This window comes from Erythrolamprus reginae, chromosome 6 (genome assembly GCF_031021105.1).
Source record: "Erythrolamprus reginae isolate rEryReg1 chromosome 6, rEryReg1.hap1, whole genome shotgun sequence".
NCBI classification, from domain to species: Eukaryota; Metazoa; Chordata; class Lepidosauria; order Squamata; family Dipsadidae; genus Erythrolamprus; species Erythrolamprus reginae.
The window spans coordinates 35,459,474-35,481,270 of NC_091955.1; the positions used below are offsets into that span (position 1 = coordinate 35,459,474).

The 21,797-nt window shown below is 39.0% G+C and overlaps 1 protein-coding gene across 1 annotated transcript in view; it reads left to right on the forward strand.

Annotated features, from left to right (window-relative positions):
- DOCK4 (dedicator of cytokinesis 4) overlaps positions 1-21,797 on the forward strand; it is an 826,344-nt gene that overhangs the window by 105,195 nt on the left and 699,352 nt on the right. The window contains exons 2-4 of the mRNA XM_070755516.1: positions 10,996-11,079; positions 12,500-12,540; positions 15,726-15,781. Coding sequence (XP_070611617.1) covers positions 10,996-11,079; positions 12,500-12,540; positions 15,726-15,781 — 181 coding nt within the window. The remainder of the gene's footprint in view (positions 1-10,995; positions 11,080-12,499; positions 12,541-15,725; positions 15,782-21,797) is intronic.

A 21,797-nucleotide genomic window follows, 5' to 3' on the forward strand; every position in this document is an offset into this window, starting at 1 on the left:
GGTCGGTCTTTTTGCCTTTTTTGTGGATGGGGACTACGTCAGCTCGCTTCCAGTCTTCCGGTAGGTCTCCAGTGATCCAGGATATTTGGTAGATGAGGAGGAGTGGTTCCGCTATGGTGTCTGCCAATTCTTTTAGGACTTTGGGGTGAAGTCCGTCTGGCCCTGGTGATTTGTATTCGTTGAGTTCCCTCAGGTAGTCCCTCACTGTGCTTTTGTCTATGTTGAGTTTGGTTCTGGGGCAGTTTGTTGCAATTAAATTGCAGATTGGTTGGAGGGAGGTTCCCTTTTGTGTGACTTTTATTCCAGGGCTCTGGATTCTTTTCATTGCCAGCCCCCCCCCCCGAGATTCTTTTATAAAAGAAGCATCAGCCTATAGATCTCTGTGGACTCTGAGAAAGGATCCTTCTCCTTTCTCTCTCTCTCACACACGCACCTCCACCCCCACCTCCAAATCTCTTCCTTGATATCTCGGTCTCAGGAAAAGAAGCTCCGATACTGAGCGTGTGTTTCCAGTAAAGGGATTGAGTTTTTGTGCCTCTGAACAGCCCGGATTGACTTTTATTCCAGGGCTCTGGATTCTTTTCATTGCCAGCCCCCCCCTTGAGATTCTTTTATAAAAGCTCCGATACTGAGAGTGTGTTTCTAGCGCCTCTTTTTGTGTACGGGCGCCCGCTCCTTTAATTCCAAGAGAGATTGCATAAAGCTCGGTCTCTTTCAGAAGACTTGGCTGAGAACCCTTGGTTTGCTCGTTCCCAACGGGTGTTGGGAGCAGATCTTGCCTTCCTCCCACTCCTCCTCCTCCCAGCCCGGCTCTTCCTCCTCCTCCCCACATTACCATGTCACACTCTCCCCAAGCTTTTTGTGCACCAGAGCTTTTCAAATCATATTTCGCCTTTGGGTGGCTCCCGTGTGGGGAACCAACCCCCCTCCTCCCGCAGGTTGGGGCATTGGAGGGATCGTGAGAGGTGGAAGAAAATCCTCTGGGAAAGTTGTGCCGGGAGAGCGCGCGTGTGCTGGGCAGGGATCCTCCAAAGTTACCAAAGCCTTGAACAGCAGATCTAGAGGAGGCTAGCGAGGGGAACCCTCCTGAAAGCAGTGGCTCCCGGGCGGTCTCTGTGCAGCTCTTGGAGAGAGTGGGACAGGCGCTGTTGGCGGAGGGTGGGAGGGCGATCAGCAGGGCGGGCAGGCAGGAAGGTGGCATGTCCAGGCTCTCCGGTCCATCCAGGAGCTGAAAGTTTCATCTTTCTCCACACCCAGCTTTGGCTCTTTGCGGGCCTCTGGCAGGAGGGGACAGTGGGCGGTGGATGGCTGAGTCTCCCAGGGACACATTTTGACAGCGAGATTGGGGAAATCCCCTCTCCCGACGCTTCCTCGGCTCGCCTGTCCCCACTCTGTTCTCCTCCACTTTGTCCGCCCACTGCTTTTTAAAAAAACTTAAAGTTTTGGATTTTCCTAATGGGCTTGCACGCATTATTCACTTTTCCATTGATTCCTATGGGAAACATTGTTTCGTCTTATGAACTTTTCACCTTACGAACCTCGTCCCAGAACCAATTATGTTCATAAGACGGGGTATCACTGTATTGTAGAGTTAAAAGAGGAAGATGTGGAGGATAGAATAGTGGAATTAGTAGGAGAAATACTCCAAAAAGATAAAAAGGAAATTAAAGGTGACATAGACGTAGCATACTGTATACAAACAAACTATGCCATGCGCTACCATTTGCCCAGAGAAATACATGTAAGATTTGCAAGAAAGAAGATAAGAGATAGTGTTTTTATGGCTACGAGAGGCAAGATTTGGTCATACAAAGGAAGAAATATTAACATACTAAAACAAATCCCTGGAAGAGTGAGAGAGCAAAGGAATGACTATAAATTTCTGGCAGCCATTTTAAATAAAAAAACACTTAAATTTTAGATGGATCATTCTGGAAAGGATGATAATTACCTGGGAAGGGAGGGAAATCAAAGTTGATACCATAGAGAGTGTGCAAAAAATAAATGAGGGCAAAGAAGAAATTACAGAGACAGAAAGCGAGGACAGATTAGAGAGAACAAACCAAGAAGACAGACAGGATGAGAGAGAGGAAGAAGGAAAGGCCCAAAGAAGTAGAGAATCAAGTGCAGAGAGAGGAGGGAGTAAGGACCAGAACACAAACAGCAGCAAAAGCCAACAAATAGAAAGTAAAAAGGAGTAGAAAAGTAAGTAAATGAACAATAAAATAAATGAATGAATAAAGAAATCAAATTAATCTCAGTAAATATCAAAGGATTAAATAGTCCGGAGAAAAGAAGGAAAATATATGCAAAATTAATCAAAGAAAAAGCAGGCATCATATGTTTACAGTAGACACACATAAAGGAAACAGAAAAAAAATACTTAGAAAACCCAAAATTAGGAATATTATATACCTCACTAGAAAATAGAAAGAAGAAAGGTGTAGCAACATATGTAAAAAAAGAAATTGTAGCAAAGGAAATCTACTCAGACCCAAAAGGAAGATATCTGATCACAGAGATTAAAATAAATGAAAAAATAATAATAAATATATACTCCCCTAATAAAAAACAAAAAGAATTCTATAAGAAAATACATGATGAATTATTAACTTTGGAGAATAAAAATATCTGTATGATAGGAGATTATAATGGAATTATAGACAAAAAATAAAGACTATGCCACAGGCAAAAGTAAAGACGTCAAAAGAACTACATTACCAAATGCATTCAAGGATATGGTAGAAGAGTTAAATTTGATAGACTTATGGAGAGTAATACATCCCAATAAGAAACAATGCACATTCTATTCAGCACCACATGGATCTTATTCGAGGATAGATATGTCTGGACAAACAATGAAATGCTACAAGATATTGAAATGGTAGAAATAGACACAAATACTTGGGCGGATCAGAACCCAATGGTTGTGACCTGGAAAGGGGCAAAAAAGCGACAGTAGAAGATGGAAACTAAATTCACATACACTATTAGAGGAATAATACATTAAAAGAATTACAAAAGAAATTAAATTATTTTTAGAAGAGAGTCAGAAACAACCTACAACCACTCAAAACCTATGGGACACACTCAAAGCTTATATTAGAGGTATCACAATTGCATACAATATGGGGGGGGGGAGAGAAAAGGCAGAAACACAATGAGTTAATGGAAAATATAAAACAACTACAAAGAAAATACCAGGAATCTCCAGAAAAAGAAGAAATATAGGAATCATTAATAGGCTGTAAACACGAATTAAATTTACTAGACCAACAAGAATATAGTCAGAACATTAAATTCGTAAAACAAACCTTTTTCGGGAATGCAAATAAACCAGACAGATGGCTGGCATATAAAATTAAAAAGGAAACGGAAAATAGAATGATATGCCAATTAACTGATGCAAAAGGAAAATTGCAGCATAATGAACAGAAATTAAAAGAAATTATCTTAGAATATTATGAGAAACTATATACACAAAAAGAGACAGTCCCAACCAGAATAGATAGTTACCTGCTACAAAATAATATGATAGAAATAAAGGAAGAAGATAGGAAAATGTTAAACAGAAAGATCACTGCACTAGAACTACAAAATGCAATCAAAAAACAAAAAAATAATAAATTGCCAGGCCCAGATGGATATCCAGAGGAATTCTACAAATGTTTTGGAAGTTCTTTAAAACAACTAAATCTATAACGATGCATTTGCCCAGGTTCACCTGGTGCACCAGTTGCGGCCCTATTTGGACAGGGAGTCATTGCTCACAGTCGCTCATGCCCTCATCACCTCAAGGTTCGATTATTGCAACTCTCTCTACATGGGGCTACCTTTGAAAAGTGTTCAGAAACTTCAGATCGTGCAGAATGCGGCCGCAAGAGCTATCATGGGGCTTCCTAGATTCGCCCAGGTTTCTACAACACTCCGTGGCCTGCACTGGCTGCCGATCAGTTTCCGGTCACAATTCAAAGTGTTGGTAATTACCTTTAAAGCCCTACATGGCATTGGACCAGAATACCTCTGGAACCGCCTTCTACCGCACGAATCCCAGCGGCCGATAAGGTCCCACAGAGTTGGCCTTCTCCGGGTCCCGTCAACCAAACACTGTCGTTTGGCAGGCCCCAGGGGAAGAGCCTTCTCTGTGGCGGCCCCAGCCCTCTGGAATCAACTTCCCCCGGAGATTAGAATGGCCCCCACCCTTCTTGTCTTTCGCAAGTTACTTAAGAAGCACCTATATCGCCAGGCATGGGGGAACTAAGACATCTCCCCCAGGCTTATTATATTTAATGTTTGATGTGTATATGCTGTATGGTTTTTTAATTGCTGAGGTTTTTTATATATTTTATTATTAGATTTGTTCCATTGTTACACTTTTTATTACTGTTGTGAGCCGCCCCGAGTCTTCGGAGAGGGGCAGCATACAAATCTAATAAATTGAATTGAATTGAGTTGAGTTGAATTGAAACCAAATTAGTGATTATAGGCCAATTGCCCTCTTAAACACGGATTATAAAAATTTTAGTTTAATATTAGCAGAAAGATTTTTTAAAATACTGAATAAAATTATACATATTGACCAGAATGGTTTCTTACCAATGAAACAAATAAAGAATAACACTAGAATTGTAATGGACGTAATTTAATATTATGAAGCGCATCCAGAAAAACAAATAGCTTTGATTTTTCTGGATGTGCAGAAAGCCTTTGACAACATGAATTGGCAATATTTGAAAAAACTAATACAACAAATGAGATTTGGCCAAAAATTTGAACAATCTAAGAAAAAAATATATACTTCCCAGAAAGCCAAAGTAATAGTTAATAATGGAATGACTAAAACATTTCAAATAAACAAAGGAGTGAGAAAAGGATGCCCACTATCCATCTTAGTACTAGGAACTCTGTTAAACGAGATCCGTAAGGCCAGTAATATCAAAGGAACAAACATTAAGAAAGAAGAATATAAGCTACAGGCTTTTGTAGACAATCTAATATTCTTTTTAGAAGAGCCATTGGAGATAGGTCAATATCTGATAAGAAAAATAGAAGAATTTGGGGAGGCGGCAGGTTTAAAAATCAATAAACAGAAAACAAAATTTCTGACTAAGAATATGCCGAACAAACAAAATAAGGAGCTGGAGACCAAATTAGAATTTACGAGCACAAAGAGAATTAAATACTTAGGAATAAATTTAACTAATAGATGCTCATCAATAAAAGAAGATAACTACATAAAATTAATGAACCAAACTAAAATAGAATTAGAAAAATGGGGAAAACTGAAACTCTCATTGATGGGAAGAATTTCATCTATTAAAATGAGTATACTTCCAAAATTTCTATATTTATTTCAAACTATCCAAATAAAACTACCGTATATACTCGAGTATAAGCCGAGTTTTTCAGCCCAAAAAATGGGCTGAAAAACACAGCCTCGGCTTATACTCGGGTCATTGACAAAGTCACCACACGAGGGCGCCATTGCTTGAGCCAGAGCGAGGAGGCACCAGCTTTTGTCCCCTCTGGCACGCCGTAGTTCCTCTCCCTGCCTCAAGCAAATGAGGCAGCCATTTGCTCCAACCGAGAGGGGGAAATAGCAATGGTGAGTAACTATTCCTTGCTCTATCTGCATTACCCTTAGTCGGATTAAAAAGGCCCCCTGCTGTCAGATTCTCCTCCCCCTCCTTTGAAAGGATTTAAACTGTTTAAAAAATGGTATTTTGTGGTAGTTGCTGTCCTTGCTTGGATAGGATCTAATAATGTGTTATGAGGCAGAGCTAGACAGGAATTCTTTTTCTATCTGTCTATCTTTCTATCTATCTATTTTTCTATCTATCTATTTTTCTATCTATCTATCTATCTATCTATCTATCTATCTATCTATCTATCTATCTGTATCTATTTCTATCTATCTATCTATTTTTCTATCTGTCTGTCTGTCTATCTATCTTTCTATTTATATCTATCTATCTATCTATCTATCTATCTGTATCTATTTCTATCTATCTATTTTTCTATCTATCTATTTTTCTATCTATCTATTTTTCTATCTATCTATCTATCTATCTATCTGTATCTATTTCTATCTGTCTGTCTGTCTGTCTGTCTGTCTGTCTGTCTGTCTATCTATCTTTCTATCTATATCTATCTATCTATCTATCTATCTATCTATCTGTATCTATTTCTATCTATCTATCTATCTATCTATTTTTCTGTCTGTCTGTCTATCTATCTTTCTATCTATATCTATCTATCTATCTATCTATCTATCTATCTATCTATTTGGTTTTCTATGCTGATAACCTCACAGCAGCTAATGCTGAAGCTCTTCTTTGGATACACTTATTTATTTGTTTGTTTGTTTGTTTATTTATTTAATTGGATTTGTATGCAATCCCTCTCCAAGGACTCAGGGTGGCTCACAGCATATATAAAAACAGAACAATAATGTAAATCCAATTAATGATGAGAAGGAATCCAGTTTTGAAGGATTTTAACTCTTAGGTTTTAGCTTTGTTCCTGATCGAGCTACTTTTTTTACTTTTTAATTTATTGTTAATATTGTTAATTTGTTTACCCTCTTTTAAATTTACAGAGCTAGTTTACTGGTTTTCTTTAAAATAAATATTCTAAAACATGTCTCAATTAATGTAATTTTATTGTTTTCCATTTTTATAAGTTACCAGTAGCCACTGCATTTTCTAACCTCGGCTTATACTCGGGTCAATACGTTTTCCCAGTTTTTGTGGCAAAAATTGGTGCCTCGGCTTATACTCGGGTCGGCTTATACTCGAGTATATACGGTAGATTCTAAATTTTTCAATGAATTAAATAAAATAATATTTAAATTTATATGGCAAGGATTACACAGGCAAAAGACGAAATGCAAATCCAAGGTGCTTGACTGAGCTAATCTGGTCAGTCTCTGGCTTATTTATATCTGAACTCCCAGGTGAAGTTTGGACTGCTCTGGGTTAGTGCAATGAAGAAGCTTGTGTTCTGAAAGATTGTTGGGCAATTCCTATTGTTCCTAATGGCTTTTTTCTTGTGTTGGATCTTGGGTGAGGGCTGTTTCTTATCCAACCATTCTGCCTTTGTTTCAAAATATCCTGTCTTGAATGGATTACCAAATCTGAATTTCTAAAAGGTGGCCTTCTCAGTTTCTGCTTGAGACAGAGAAACTGGGGGTGGTTTCTGCCCCCCTTAAGATTGCTTATTTCTCCCTTAGGGAAAATATTTTATCCTGTCTTTTTTAATATTTCCCAAAATATTTCAGGGGGGTAGCTTTCCACACTACCATGATGGAATGAATCCGGCATTCTAGTTTTTTCCTCATGCTGGAGAGAACAGTTGTTACCACACAGAGATTATCTAACTTCTTCAAAACTAATCTATTGCCTTCAGGTATGCTGAAAAAATCCAGTTTATCATGGAGTTTTAGGGGTTAGATGATGATATTACAAAGTCTGGTAGTGAGTTCCATGCATCAACTACTCAGTTATTAAAGTGGTATTTCCTGCAGTTGAGTTTAGAGTGGTTTCCTTTAAGTTTGTATCTGTTGTGTGCTTGTGTGTTGTTTTGGTTGATGCTGAAGTAGTTGTTGACAGGAAGGATGTTGGAGCAAATGATTTTATGGGCTATGCTTAGGTTGTGTTTAAGGTGACATAGTTCTAAGCTTTCTAAACCTGCATAGGGTATTCTGTTGCAAGTGGAGGAGTAGTGGGCTCTTCTAGTAAAGTATCTCTGATTAATGCCAATTAAAGATATGTGTATCAATGATTTCAAGTGGCTTATCACTAGACAGCTTACTGGCAATTAGATGAAATGACTCAAACAAGTGGGATGATGTGGAAAGAAGCATCCCTTTAAAATTAAAATGATGTAGGCCTTCATCACTTTGAATAGTTCTGAAAGAAGTAGGCAAAAATCTCCAATATTTAATATTAAGTATTAAAACTACACCATAAACAGGGCCGCCGATAGGCCGGTACTACTGGTACTGACGTCAGGGGCCCGGCCAAATTGAAAAATGGGGGGGCGGTTTTGGCCCGCCACCGTGTGCCGGCCCCCTGGTGCCCGCAGCAGTCATTGTGCCCAGCACCATTCCCTGTAGGCTGCACACGCCTGTGCCAGCGCACCCCAAAACACCCCCGCGCACCCTTTTCCAAGGGTGCGCACAAAGCCGCAGCTGCCCCTGCCCCCCCCCACGCCTCTAGTCCCCTCACGCCCCTGGCTACTCGCTGATGCCCCTCGCCTGCCCGATCCGCCTTTCTTTCTCCGCTGCAAGAGAGGCGTGGCAGGCTGTCTCACAGTGGGGGCCGGCGAAGGCAATTTTAAATGTTGGGTGCGCGGGCCGGTGCGCGCTCTTCCCATCCTCTTGCCAGCCCGCCCGGAACATTCAAAGTAAGAGTGAAGGCTTTTCTTACTTTGAATGTTCAGGGCGGGCTGGCAAAGAGATGGGGAGAGCGTGCGCCGGCCCTCGCGCCCGACATTGAAAATCCCTTTCACCAGCCTCCGGAGAACAAGAGAGAGTGAGAGTGACAGAGCAACAGAGAGAGAAAGTGAGAAAGAGAGAGAGAGAGAAAGAGGGGGGAGAGAAAGAGATAGCAAGAGAGAGAGAGAAAACAAGAGAGAAAGAGTGTGAGAGAGAAAGCAAGAGAGAGAGAGAAAGAAAACAAGAGGGAAAATGAGAAAAAGAGAGAGCAAGAGGGGGAGAGATAGAGAAAAAGAGAAAGAAAGAAAGAGAGAGATGAGAGAGTGAGAGAGAGGAAGAAAGCAAGATAGAGAGAGAGAGAGAAAGAAATAAAGAAAGATGAGAGAGGAAGGAAGGGAGTCAGAGAGAGAAAGAAAGCAAGAAAGAGAGAGTGAGAGAGAAAGAAAGAGATGAGAGAGGAAGGAAGAGAGTGAGAGAGAGGAAGAAAGCAAGAAAGAGAAAGAGAGAGAAAGCAAGAAAGAGATGAGAGAGGAAGGAAGAGAGTGAGAGAGAGGAAGAAAGCAAGAAAGAGAAAGAGAGAGAAAGAAAGAAAGAAAGAGATGAGAGAGGAAGGAAGAGAGTGAGAGAGAGGAAGAAAGCAAATTAGAGAGAGAGAGAGAAAGAAAGAAAGAGATGAGAGAGGAAGGAAGAGAGTGAGAGAGGAAGAAAGAGAGAGAGAAGAGTGGAAGGAAGAGAGAGATAGAAATGATAGAAAAAAGGGGAGAAAAAAAGAGAAATGAGAAAATGATTGAGGCAGAGAATGACAGGAAAGAGAGAGAAACAGAGAGAGAAGTGACTCTTGATTTAAAGTATATGGTAAAAGCACTTAAATAATAACAGAGAAAAAACCCAGCCCTCACCTGTTTTTATTAATAGTTTTGCTGGTTGTTTTAGTTTTAATAGTAATGGATTTTGGTTTTTTTAAATTATTAATTTCTTTTAATAAAAAAGAAGGGATTTATATATATTTGACACAAAAATATGTAACCCTTCCCTGGTGCAGAGCTGAAGGGATTGGATACTGTAGCCTAGAGGATAATTCTCTGCCTTACAAGGCAAAGGTTGCAGGTTCAAGTCCCAGTAGGGTATGGCTAGCTGATGAGGCCAAAATAAGGCCAAAATAGATCTATCCTAGTCTCCCTTAATTTTCAAATTTAGCAAAACAACACAAAGATTGGAACTACAGCCTGAAGATGGTGAATGTGATTTCGCCGAAACGTCGCATAGACATGCAAAACATTACACAGGGCAAAACCCGAACTCAGAACAATCTACATACATATACCCGTGAAAATTTACGAAAACACACACATATATATATATATATATATATATATATATACACACACATACATACATACATACATACATACATACATACATACATACACACACACACATTTTTTATGCCGCCCTTCTCCTTAGACTCAGGGCAGCTTACAACATGTTAGCAATAGCACTTTTTTTTAAACAGAGCTAGGCTATTGCCCCCACAATCCGGGTCCTCATTTTACCCACCTCGGAAGGATGGAAGGCTGAGTCAACCTTGAGCCGGTGATGAGATTTGAACCGCTGACCTTCAGATCTACAAGTCAGCTTCAGTGGCCTGCAGTACAGCACTCTACCTGCTGCGCCACCCCTCATATATATATGCCGCCCAGTCCCAAGTTTTTCCTTATTTCCAGATTGCATTTCTTCTTGGTGAGGTTCCGCCCATTGCTTCTTGTACTACCTTCAGGTGGCATGGAGAATAAATAGATGCCATCTGCTCTGTAGCAGCCCTTTAAGGATTGGGAAACTACTATTATATTCCCCCTCAGTTTTCTATTTGTTGAGCTAAACATACTCATTCTCTTAGCCCTTGGTCATAGGATTTAGCCTCTAGGTCAGGGGTGTCAAATTTAATTTCATTGAGGGCCACATCAGGGCTGTGTTTGACCTCAAAGGGCCGGGGGAGGGCTTGCCCAGGGTGTGTGGCCATGGTGGCATGGCATGGGATTTGGGGGGCAGTAGTTTTAAAGTGGCGGGGGGTCCCAGACACTTAGGCTGTATGGGGCCTCAAAATTCCTGATGGCGGCCCTGACCATAAATATTCAGTAGTGGTTAGTGATTGGAGAAAAAGAATGGAAGGGAAGGAGAGAAAAGTAATATCAAAATTCCTGTTCATGTTTTTATGTATATTTTTCATTTTGTCATTTGTATGTTTATTTTTTATTCTTTTGTATTCTTTAAATAATATAATTATGCAATATAATTAAAAAACTATTTTGTGAACCGTAAATTATGTTCTTGCTGAATTTGCCCCCAATGCTATTGAACATGCTGTTATATAAAAAGAGGGATTTTAAAAGAAGGCTGTTACTGTATCTATAAATCCAGTAATGTGAAATTTCAGTGGAAATTGAAGTGAGAAGATTTCATTAACTGCTTTTGCTTGCAATAGCACACTGCTAAATATCAAATATGTAGTTTTTCTTTTCTTAAAAATATAGTTCAATAGAATTTAATATCTTTTCTAGTAATTGCAAGGTTTCGAGGAACAGTCCCTCATGGTTTATCACTGGAGATTGGAGACACTGTTCAAATACTAGAAAAATGTGATGGTAAGTGTTGAAAAAGCAAGCAAGTTGACAAAGAGACTTCAAAATCAGCTCACCTAATGGAAAACCTATCTAATAAGAATAATAGCCAAATTTAATTCTCTTTGAGCAAAAGGTTTTGAAATAATAGATGCTTGAATTACAGTAAAATTTATCCAGTCTGAAATGTCTCAAAATAATCTATCCAGGTTGTTGCTGTAAAAAGATAGCTCTAATTGCAAGGAAATAATTATTCTGTATATAGTAACATTTTTTATTATAGCAATAACTATAACCACATATTAAGATCTGTGATTGGAGTATACATTACTTCTTTACAATGAACTTTCCTCAAAAAGATTAATTTATGTGTTTTGAATTTAGTTCATAAGATTATATTAGATTGAGTGTTACTGTATGAAGGTACATATATTTGTATGGTGTATGAAATATAGCAGGGGTGTCAAATGGATTCGGCCCACGGAGTACTGAGATCTGGCCCGCAGGTCCACCTGGGAACAGCAAAGGACAGGTCCACAGTGCTTCTGCCAGCAAAAACATTTTGGCGAGGCTGCACAAAGCTCTCCCGAGCTCCATTTTCAGCCACAATAGCCTCTTGCAGAGCTGGCAGAGGGCTGTAGGAGGCTGTCATGACTGAAAATGGAACTTGATCAGTGATGTTGAGCTGGCCAAGCCCCCCTTGGCCATGCTTCCCCTCAGCTACCTGAGTCAAACACAGATGGCTCTCAATGAAATAGAGTTTGACACCCTGCAATATAGGATTAAAGATAGAGCACTGTAGAAATACTGCAATACTATGGAGGTCTTTTGTAAGATTTCGCTAAGTCTTTGTCACATGCATGCGAAGGAGCAGAAGCAGCTAGGAGCGGCTTCTGAAGCAGAAATGCAACTACTGTATATAATCATGTTTAAGTGGTTACCCCAATTATAACTGTTTTTAAATCTGGATTTCCTTAGTCCTAGCCATTACATTTAAGCCTACTGTATTTTCTTTCTATAACTGTTAAAGAATTACAGAGATTAAAAGGATTTCAAAGAGTTTTCAAACTATTAAAGCAACTGTGTCACTTTTTAAACCTGCATTGTTCTTTACATAGAAATGCTATTGAGCGGTATGAATCTGATCTGCTTGTAGCTGATGATGGAGTAGTAGTATTCTATAAATATCCCTGTCTATTTTTGTTATTTGGGGAAGATACATACAAGTAAATTTTCATATTATATATACATATGTACGTACATACGTATGTATCACATAGCACTATTTCGATCTGACAGAAAACACACACACACACACTCATAAACTATAGATTTTTATAGTTGTACTTTTGTTGTACTTTTCTTTTCATAAACTGTCCAGAGATATTTGGAAGTCAGACACTCTATAAATAAAGTAAATTAAATATAAAATATTTCTTTTTAGGATGGTACAGAGGATTTGCCTTAAAAAACCCATATCTCAAGGTAAATTAATTTTTGTTTCTAAATTAAAATGTATGTGCAAACTTGAAATATTCATATAAAAGTAAAAGTACATAGTTTATGGAGAGAGTCATACAAAATGTATACTAAGTGGGACCAATGTTTAAGTCTGGGATAATCATTTGACAAGAGCTTAAAGAGAAACTATAGTTCACTATTGACTATGCTAAGATGCACTAAGAAAAATATAGCTCTACATGTGTCTCTCAATGCCATTGTTGCAATGCTTAGAAACTCTGCACCCCAGCATCTTGTTGGATGTTGTCTGTGCTTTACAAAATAAAGCTCAAATAAGGCTAAGTCGTTAAGTCTAAAAGTACATATTTTAGCTGCCCCAGGTTTTCGGAGAAGGGCGGCATACAAATCTAATTATTATTATTATTATTATTATTAATAATAATAATAATAATAATAATAATATTTTGAATAATCTACCTTTCCAACTCAAAAATAGAAAATGTTATCTTTTTTTACTATTGAATCACTCGCTTTCTTGGAAGTCTGATTTTATAAAGTTGGGGCTCCAGTCTCAATTGTCTCAACTGTTCAACTGCTGAATACAAAATAAGGAAACAGTATTGGGACCTTTGAATTCACAAAAGTAATTTTTTATTGAATACACCATTTTGATACTGAATAATCAAAACCAGTTCTGGTTTAATTATTTTAAAATAACTCCCCTTTCTCCTACTCTTGGGTTATTGTCCAATTATGAGATATCATTTTCTTACGGGAACAGTCCACCTCTTTCTCAAACACCTGCAGTCGTGACCTTGATTGTTGCCAGACTGTTACAGTCCAAGACCCATCTTTTCTTTGAAGAGTACTGGAGCTGCCATCCTAGATTTTGCTGGTTGGGTAAAGCCCCTAGCTAGATTTTTATCCATGAAGCTTCTGAGTCCCTCCATCTCCATTGAGGACATTTTTGCTTTGGGTAATTGATCCCCAATCAGTATTTCAATGGCACACTCAGTGGGATGATGGGGAGGGAATACATATGATACCTGTTTGTGAAATGCTTCAGCTAGGTCCTGGTACTCCTTTGGAATGGCCAACCCCTTTTGACCACTTTAAGCTAGTGCATTCATGGGTTCTATCTTTCCCATCCCCACGAACGGTGTTTCGCCACCTTTGTGCATTGTCCCTAGGCATTGTAATCCACCTCCTTTACTCCTCAAGTGTCATCCATTGCCCTTCTAATTGATTACTTTCTTTAGCCATGCCAACCCCAATATCATAGTCTCTGCCATTTGGTGAGCTATAAATTGAATAGTCTCCTTGTGGCTCCCTGCCTTCAGGTTTAGTCAAACTTCATAGGCTGCTTCAGTTTTTTAAGTCTCAGCCCCATCTTTTCCACCATCCATTTGCTAACCAAGAAGCAGGTGTAACCTGAGTCAACCAGGGCAAAGAGTTTCACACCAGGTTCAGGAAATAAGTTAACTTTTCTGCCACCCAATAAACAGGACTTTCAGAGATGAGGGTTCTCAGTCATCCCAAACTTGGTTAGTCCCACTTGAGTCTGAGCATCTGCTGCTGCAGGTATGCCCTGGGCTTGTCCTACAGCCATGGGAGGGATGGCAACCCCCTGGGGGGATCCCAGGTCCTTGTCCCATGCTCTTCAGCCTCACCAATTGGGGTGGGGTTGCTGATGCTTGACCAGTCCCAAGTCCTGCTCCCAGGACCAACTATTTCATCAATGCCACAGCTCCGCATATCCATTCCAACAGATCTTTCACACACCTGCTTCACTGAAAGGCTATGGCATGCTTTGCTGTTTCTTCCCAGTCTGCAGCTCTCCTGGCCTTCTATTTTCCCCCTTGAGTCATGGCTACTCCAGGCTGGATCAAGGGGAATTCTGCTTTGGCTACTTTCCCCATTCTGCTCTGCCATCGTGTTTTCAAGTCAGGGCAAATGTATTCTGCCACGGTTCCTTCATCACACACAACTGGCTGCTAAGTCTTCTCTGCCCTCACCTTGGATCAGGTCGCCATCGTCTGTGTGCTGGAGTGAGTTTGGGCTGTTGCTGGTGCCTCCCATGGAAGGACTGATTCAGGTTTCACTGTGGCATCAACTTTCCTCTCTGTCCTGTACATCATTAGATTGCAGCTCTCTCAGAGGCATCTGGGTAGGCTGTGTTAAGTTAAAGAGAACTGTTTTAATGTCAACTATTTCTCAACTGTCTAATTAGCATACCCAAAACAAGGAAACACTCTCAGGAGAATTGAATTCCCAAAAGTAAAACTATATTGGATATACCATATTGGTACTGAAGAAACAAAGCAGCTGTGTTTTCCCGTGCAAATACTTTTCCTGTTAAACAATCTTTCTCCTTCTCTCCACCTCTGGTGATCACATTGACCAATTATAAGATGGTCTTTCATTACGAAAATAGTCTGTTTTTTTCTCAAGCATCTGCAGTGGTGACCTTGCTGGCTCTATACTCTCACAATCTCTTCATACATTCTCCATATTACATTTTGAATTCCCAAATTCAAAAATAAGTGAAATAAGATTGTAATCAAACCTCACATCTTAGGAGACAAATCCACTAAAATTTAGGGAGTGGAAATTAAGCAACTCTTTAGCTGTAACTACAACCATGCAATAACAGTATAATAGAATTCAATATTGAGTGAGGTGATGTGGCATCATCTACTGCAGATGCTATCTCTAGGGAGCGGGGGAGGGATGAAAAGTGCTAAGCATTGGGGGTTTACAAAAATTATCTTTTCCAATAAATAGTTGCAAGGTATTTGGGATAGCATATTACAAATAGCTGTGAGAAAAAGCTTTCGGAACTAAATATTATTCTAGAGAATTTCTAGATTTTTTCCCCAGCTTTAAGAGCTTAAGTTGTAAATGCAAACTTCTGTTCTGAGGCACTTAAGAGTTGCTATGCCCTCAAAGTTAACCTTCAAAATTTGATTGATCACATTCTCAGTCATCATATGTTCCTCTCCTGCAACAGCAACCAAAATCAAATGTATAAATTGCTTTCAAAATGTTGTTTATCCAGGCACATTTCATATGTTATGGATTGTCGTAATATATAAAGATATACAATGCTTGCTCTCTAGCAATTATTGACTTTTTAAAAATACATGTTTATCTCTTGATAAAAGTGATCTCTTGATGGTTTATTGTATTTATTTAACTTCTTTTTTCAGGGTATCTTCCCATGTGGCTTTGTTCATTTGAAAAATGCATGTGTTAAGAACAGAGGGTAAGTGGAAATTGGAAAACCCTGAATTTTACCAAAAGATGAGGAAAAAACTTTCCATATAAGAAGGGTATCCAGAAAATAAGGTTACAAGGCATGTAACTCTCACGGGGAATGTTTATGGAGAAATTGGTATTACTATCATGTAGTGGGAAGCAAGCAAGCAGTGCCAGTGATCAGTAGATCATCGACTGGCATTGTGGTGAAGGTTAGAGATGAGCATCCTCATTCTGTTTCCCTCCAAGTGCAAAGTGCATGCTGTAATGTGCTACTTGAATGCTAAGGGCATGAACACTGCTGTGATGTGTGCCCAAGATTTTTTATCTATCACAGTGTGATAAATGCCCAAGCTTTTTCTCACCGATTGCTGAGTTTTGAATATTTTGGCTGAAGGAGAATGCATATGCACTGCATTGATTGATGTTTGTTCTCTGGAGTATGGTGATAAGCCCAAGTTTCGTCTCCTTTCACTATACAGTTGAGAAAACCCTCGCCTTCAATCTCAAAACAGTTGAGAGAGGGGTGGGGTCTGATGGCCGTGGCAGCAAGGAGCCTTTCCAATGTCCTGGAAGGGCTCTGAATCTCAACTGCCTGAGGGTTCTGGTCCTTTTGCACAGACCGGATCCTTCCTGAAGGGAAGGTGATGCATGGGACACTACCAAGATCCGGTATGGGCCTGCATGCCCCACCAGACGAACTGGCTCAGTCTTGCACTGGCTGTGGTATGAAGCCGGCCAGGCAGCTATGCCTGAGCTGACACAGCCGTGGAAACAATGCAATGCCGGGATGGAAAGATGATCAATAACATCTGGAAAGAGCTGGAGGAGAACTTCCAGAGAGAAGAAGAGATTTAAAGCCGGTGCTGGTCAATGAAAGCAGTCAAAAGGGATTTTGGATTTTTTTCCCCTCAATTTTATTTCAACAGAGCTAAAACAGCTGGAAATAGAACAGGAAGCAGCTATTCTTACGATGAGGCAAGTGACAAAATCTTTTGAAAGTAGCAATTGCCCAAGATTGGATTTTTAAAGATTCTTAATTATTTTTAAAATTGTCTTCTTAAATTGGGACCCTTAAATTCTTGTTATGGAGGCTATTTTTTTTTCTATTCACACACATTAAACGAAGAGGAATGCTATAAATACCGGAATATTTGAATAAATGTGTTATTTAGCGCCATCTTGTGGTCAGAGGAAATATAACAGCTGATCTGTGTAAATATGTTGACATTGTTCAGAAGCATATCTTATCTGCTTGACCTTCACATTTGTTCTTTATGAGAAAGGAGGATATCAGCTATGGCCTGGAAGGAAGAAACTATTCAAGATGGAACTGACTGAATTGTCTGGAAAAAATATTGCATATTGCAATTTGAAAAGTGGCTTGAGACATTTTAAGAACATAGACATTGAAAATATAGAAGACAGCAGAAAACAGCAGCATTACAAAGAAGAGGAAAAGGACTGAGTTTTTCCCCACAAAGCTATAAATTATAAAAGGAAATGACTATGAAACTAAATGAATTGGAATTATTAATGATTTAATTTTATTGGAGTTTATTACTGAAAAGAAAATTAGAGATAGAAAACTTGAAATGGAATGATGGAATAAGGAGGAAATTGAATTGGTTATTAGTGAGAACATTTAAAAAGGTTATGATTATTATGATAATTATGGATGAGAAAATCGAAAATGGCTATGATTATTTTGGATGATTACTACTTTTGATAGTCTTATTGATTATTTGAATTATAAATTGATCATTTATTGATTATTTGAATTATAAATGTATTATGTGATTTATACTGATAAATAAGAGGAGGAATGGGGAAAAGGATTATTAAAGGAGGATTAATATGGGATAATAATTAGTATTGATTATGTTGGGTATGACAGTAAAAAACGGATGGAGTAAGGAAAAGTTGAATTAAATAGATTAGGGAAGATTATCACACTGAATTCGATAGTGGAAAGTATATAGAATAGGGAAAATACATAGATTAGGGGAATATATAGATTAGGGAAGGTTATCTCACTATAATTGGCAGTAAAAACAATTAGAATAGGGAAGATTATTACACTGGGTATGACAGTGACATATACAGAGTGCATTTCAAAACTAATGCAATTTTTTTAAAAGTAATTTATTGAACAGATTTGCACAAACACTTAAAATTCTTCAAAGTATTGTCCTTGGGCCTCTCCACATTTTTTCCACTGACTCTGCCATGACCGGTACACACCCTGAAAGGCATCTTTGGGGACCTCTCGTCTTCGGGGACCTTTTCGTCACGGTTGATTGGATCTCTTCTATGGATGAAAAACAGGTTCTTTCAGGGCTGCCTTAATCCGAGGAAACAAAAAGAAGTCTGCTGGGGCGATGTCAGGACTATGGGGGTGGGTGGGGCAGTGTTGGCACCTGGTACTTGGCCAGGAACTTGCGGACTCGTAGCGCATTGTGGCAAGGCACGTTGTTGTGATGGAGCTGTCAGGTAAGGGAGATGTTTTTTCTCATCCTGATGACCCTTTTTCAGAGTCTTTCCAGCACATCCACATAGTAGGCAGTGTTAACTGTCTGTCCTTGAGGAACAAACTCCTTATGGACCTCTCCTTTACTGCCGAAAAAGACAATGAGCATTGTTTTCACTTTTGATTTCCTCATTCTTGCCTTTTTGGGCTTGGGGGACTGGTCAGTGTGCCACTCAGAGCTTTGGCATTTTGTTTCTGGGTCGTATTCAAAAACCCAGGTTTTGTCCCCAGTGATGACGTTGTCCAAATAATCACATTCAATTTCTATATGTTGCAAAAGTTCACTTGAAATTTCCGCTTGGTTGGTCTTCGTGGCAGGGTCGGCATGCAGAGGTTTACAATAACTGACGTCCTGCCACTTCCACTGCTTGGAGAGCACTGAGACCGGTTTTGCAGCAAAGCTTAGCGTCTTCCCCACCTACTCCAGGTGCTTTGGTCCCACTCCGACCAATAGAAGCGGCGCGGGAACTTCAATTGCATTACTTTTGGAACACACTCTGTACACTGGATTTGGCAGTGGAATTTATAGATTAGGGAAGATTATTACACTAAGAATGACAGTGGAAAATATATAGATTAAGGAAAAATATTACTATTTTGGGACTTTCAATGAAAGATACTTTTCTTGAAAAATAATACAATAATATGATATAATGATTATGACTTGTTAAAGTAGAAATGGCATACTGGTATAATGAAAGAAAGGAAAGTAATGGAGCAAATGCGAAATTTATTTTTTATTTTAAATATATAGCCCTTCATCCTATGTATATTGATATTGTTATAATTAGATTAAGATATGATATGAATAATTTCTTTCCTTCCTGGGATATAAAGAGAAGTAAATTTGGAAATTTCTTTTGTTAAGGGCAGTTACGATAAAATGAGGGTTTTAAAAAGTAAGAATGAGTTAAGTAAGAATATAAGAAATGAATGGTAGCATGATGGCATAGTTTTAGTAGATAAACAGCAAATAGCCACAAGAAATTGAGATAGCTAATAGCATTTTGAATTCAAATCAAGGCGAAAGATAATATCTGAAATCCGGATGATAGGATTTGAAAAGGAGGTAGCACAGGATGAATGATACGTACCAGAATAAATTGGATAAATAATTAGGTAATTTGGATTAAGAATTTGGCATTTGATATTATATTGTATTGTATTTTAATTTGAGGTATGTGAATTTGAATCTCTGTAAGGTGTGGAAAAACAATAAAAATTTATTCCCCCCCCCCCCAAAAATCTCAAAACAGTCAAAAAAGTGTTTGGTGCCACTGGCTCGGTCAATTTTGTGCGCTTGAGTAAGCATCTTGGGCACCCATTGCAGCAGAGTTCATGCCCTTAGCATTCAGGTAACGTATTACAGTGCACACTTTGCACTAGGAAGGAAACTGAATGTGGACACTCATCTCTAACCTTCCCCACAATGCCAATTGATGATCTACTGACTACTGGCACTGCTTGTTCACTTCCGCTGGCTTCCTGCTACACGATAGTAATACCAACTTCCCCCACGAACATTCCCCATGAGAGCTACATGCCTTGTAATCTTATTTTCTGGATAGCCCTGGTATAACTAGATCTAAATCCAGATCCAGATCCATCCATCCATCCAATATATATTATAGCATTCCTAATGGAATGACAATGTATTTAATATAACAAATAATTAAGCATATAGGTAAATATCTGCATTTAATTAAATTACTTCATTATACTTTAATTGTCAAATGTTACTCTTTTTAACCTGACCCAATTACTTTTTTGAGCATTGCGGTTTGCAATGGGACCTTCAAACTCCTACCCTTGGCTGTGCCTCCTTCGCCTCCCATTTCAGCCCATTTACAACTAGCTTTCCTTCTCCACTGACCCTCCCACAGTTATTTGCCCTGGCCAATGGCCTCCAACCCACACTCTTTGGCCCAACTCATTTGCTGTGACACCATTTGGCCACATGGCTTGCTTCCCTCACCACCCCTCTTACAGCTTTTTGTGGTGATTTATTTTTCTTTTTTTCAGTCTCTTTTATTTTCTTTTGGAATAAACAATATACCAAGGGGTGGACAAAAAAATGGATACACTTGACTTTTTGGAATCATAATGTTTGAACATGTTCAAATCAATCAAAACTTGACATATTTTAATGTCTTTTTAAAAATTCTATTATTTGATATGTTTTTTTAAACTCCCTTTTTTTTACAGAAATTTAAGGAAATTGGTTATAACCTTCTAGAAATGGCAGACCTCTCAGACTTTCAAAGAGGCCAAATTGTTGGTGCTTGAATTGCAGGTGCTAGTATAACAGAAAGTGCCTGAATGTTTGGTGTTTCAAAAGGTAATGTCTCAAAAGTAATGACTGCTTTTGAAAGAGTAGGGAAAATGTCCTCAGCCAAGCACAGGTCTGGTCGAAAGTCGAAGTTGTCTGAGAGAGACCGTCGGACTCTAAAGTGAATTGTTAGAGCGGATCACAAGACCACAGCTCCTAAAATCACTGTAGAGCTCAATAGACACGTATAGAACCCAGTTTCCACAAAAACTATTCGAAGGGAGCTTCGCAAATCTGGATTCCACAGATGAGCTGCAATTAGAAAACCTCTTCTCTCAAAGACAAATGTTTCAAAGCGTTTAGACCAGTGGCAAAATGTGATTTTCTCTGACGAATCATTGTTTACCATTTTTCCCACCTCTGGCCGTGTTTACGTCTGGAGACAGCCAAAAGAATCATTTCATCCAGATTGCCTTCACCAATGCACCAATCCATAGAACAAGAAGTGTTAAACTTCTAATGAAGTTCAACATCTCATCTGGCCACCACAATCACCATACCTCAACATTATTGAGCATTTATGGTCGATTTTAGAGATTCAAGTAAGAAGTCAATTTCTACCACCATCGTCTCTAAAAGAACTGGAGGGTGCTTTAACTGAAGAATGGGCTAAAATTCCTTTGGAAACAATTCACAATTTATATGAACCAATACCTCGGAGAATTGAGGCTGTATTTGCTGCAAAAGGTGGACCAACACCATATTAAAAAATATTTTGATGATTTTTCAAGGTGTTCTTTGTCTACTCCTGTATGTTAAGATCCAGCTGCTGCCAAGGTCCCCTGTAATGATCCTGCCTGCCTGACCCTGAATGGGCAGTTAATGTCAAGCAGGTAGCAGGGAAATGGGGAAAAATTCACCAAACTGCTGTCTCAGCAACAGCAAATATCAGACTCAATTGTGGTCGTAAAGTTGAGGAGACCCTTACAGAATCAGGGAATAACAGAGTTGGAAGGGACTTTGGAGGTCATCTAATCCAACTCCCTGCTCAAGCAGAGTTATATTTATGATGTTTGCTATAAAGACAGGTAAAGAAATTTCACCTAGTTTTCAACTTATGACTGCAATGAAACCCAAAGTTTATGTTGCTCAATGGTTGCATGCCATTGATGTAACGAATGTACAGTTATCATGTAATAGCCTCTTCAAGGCACTGTTTCATAT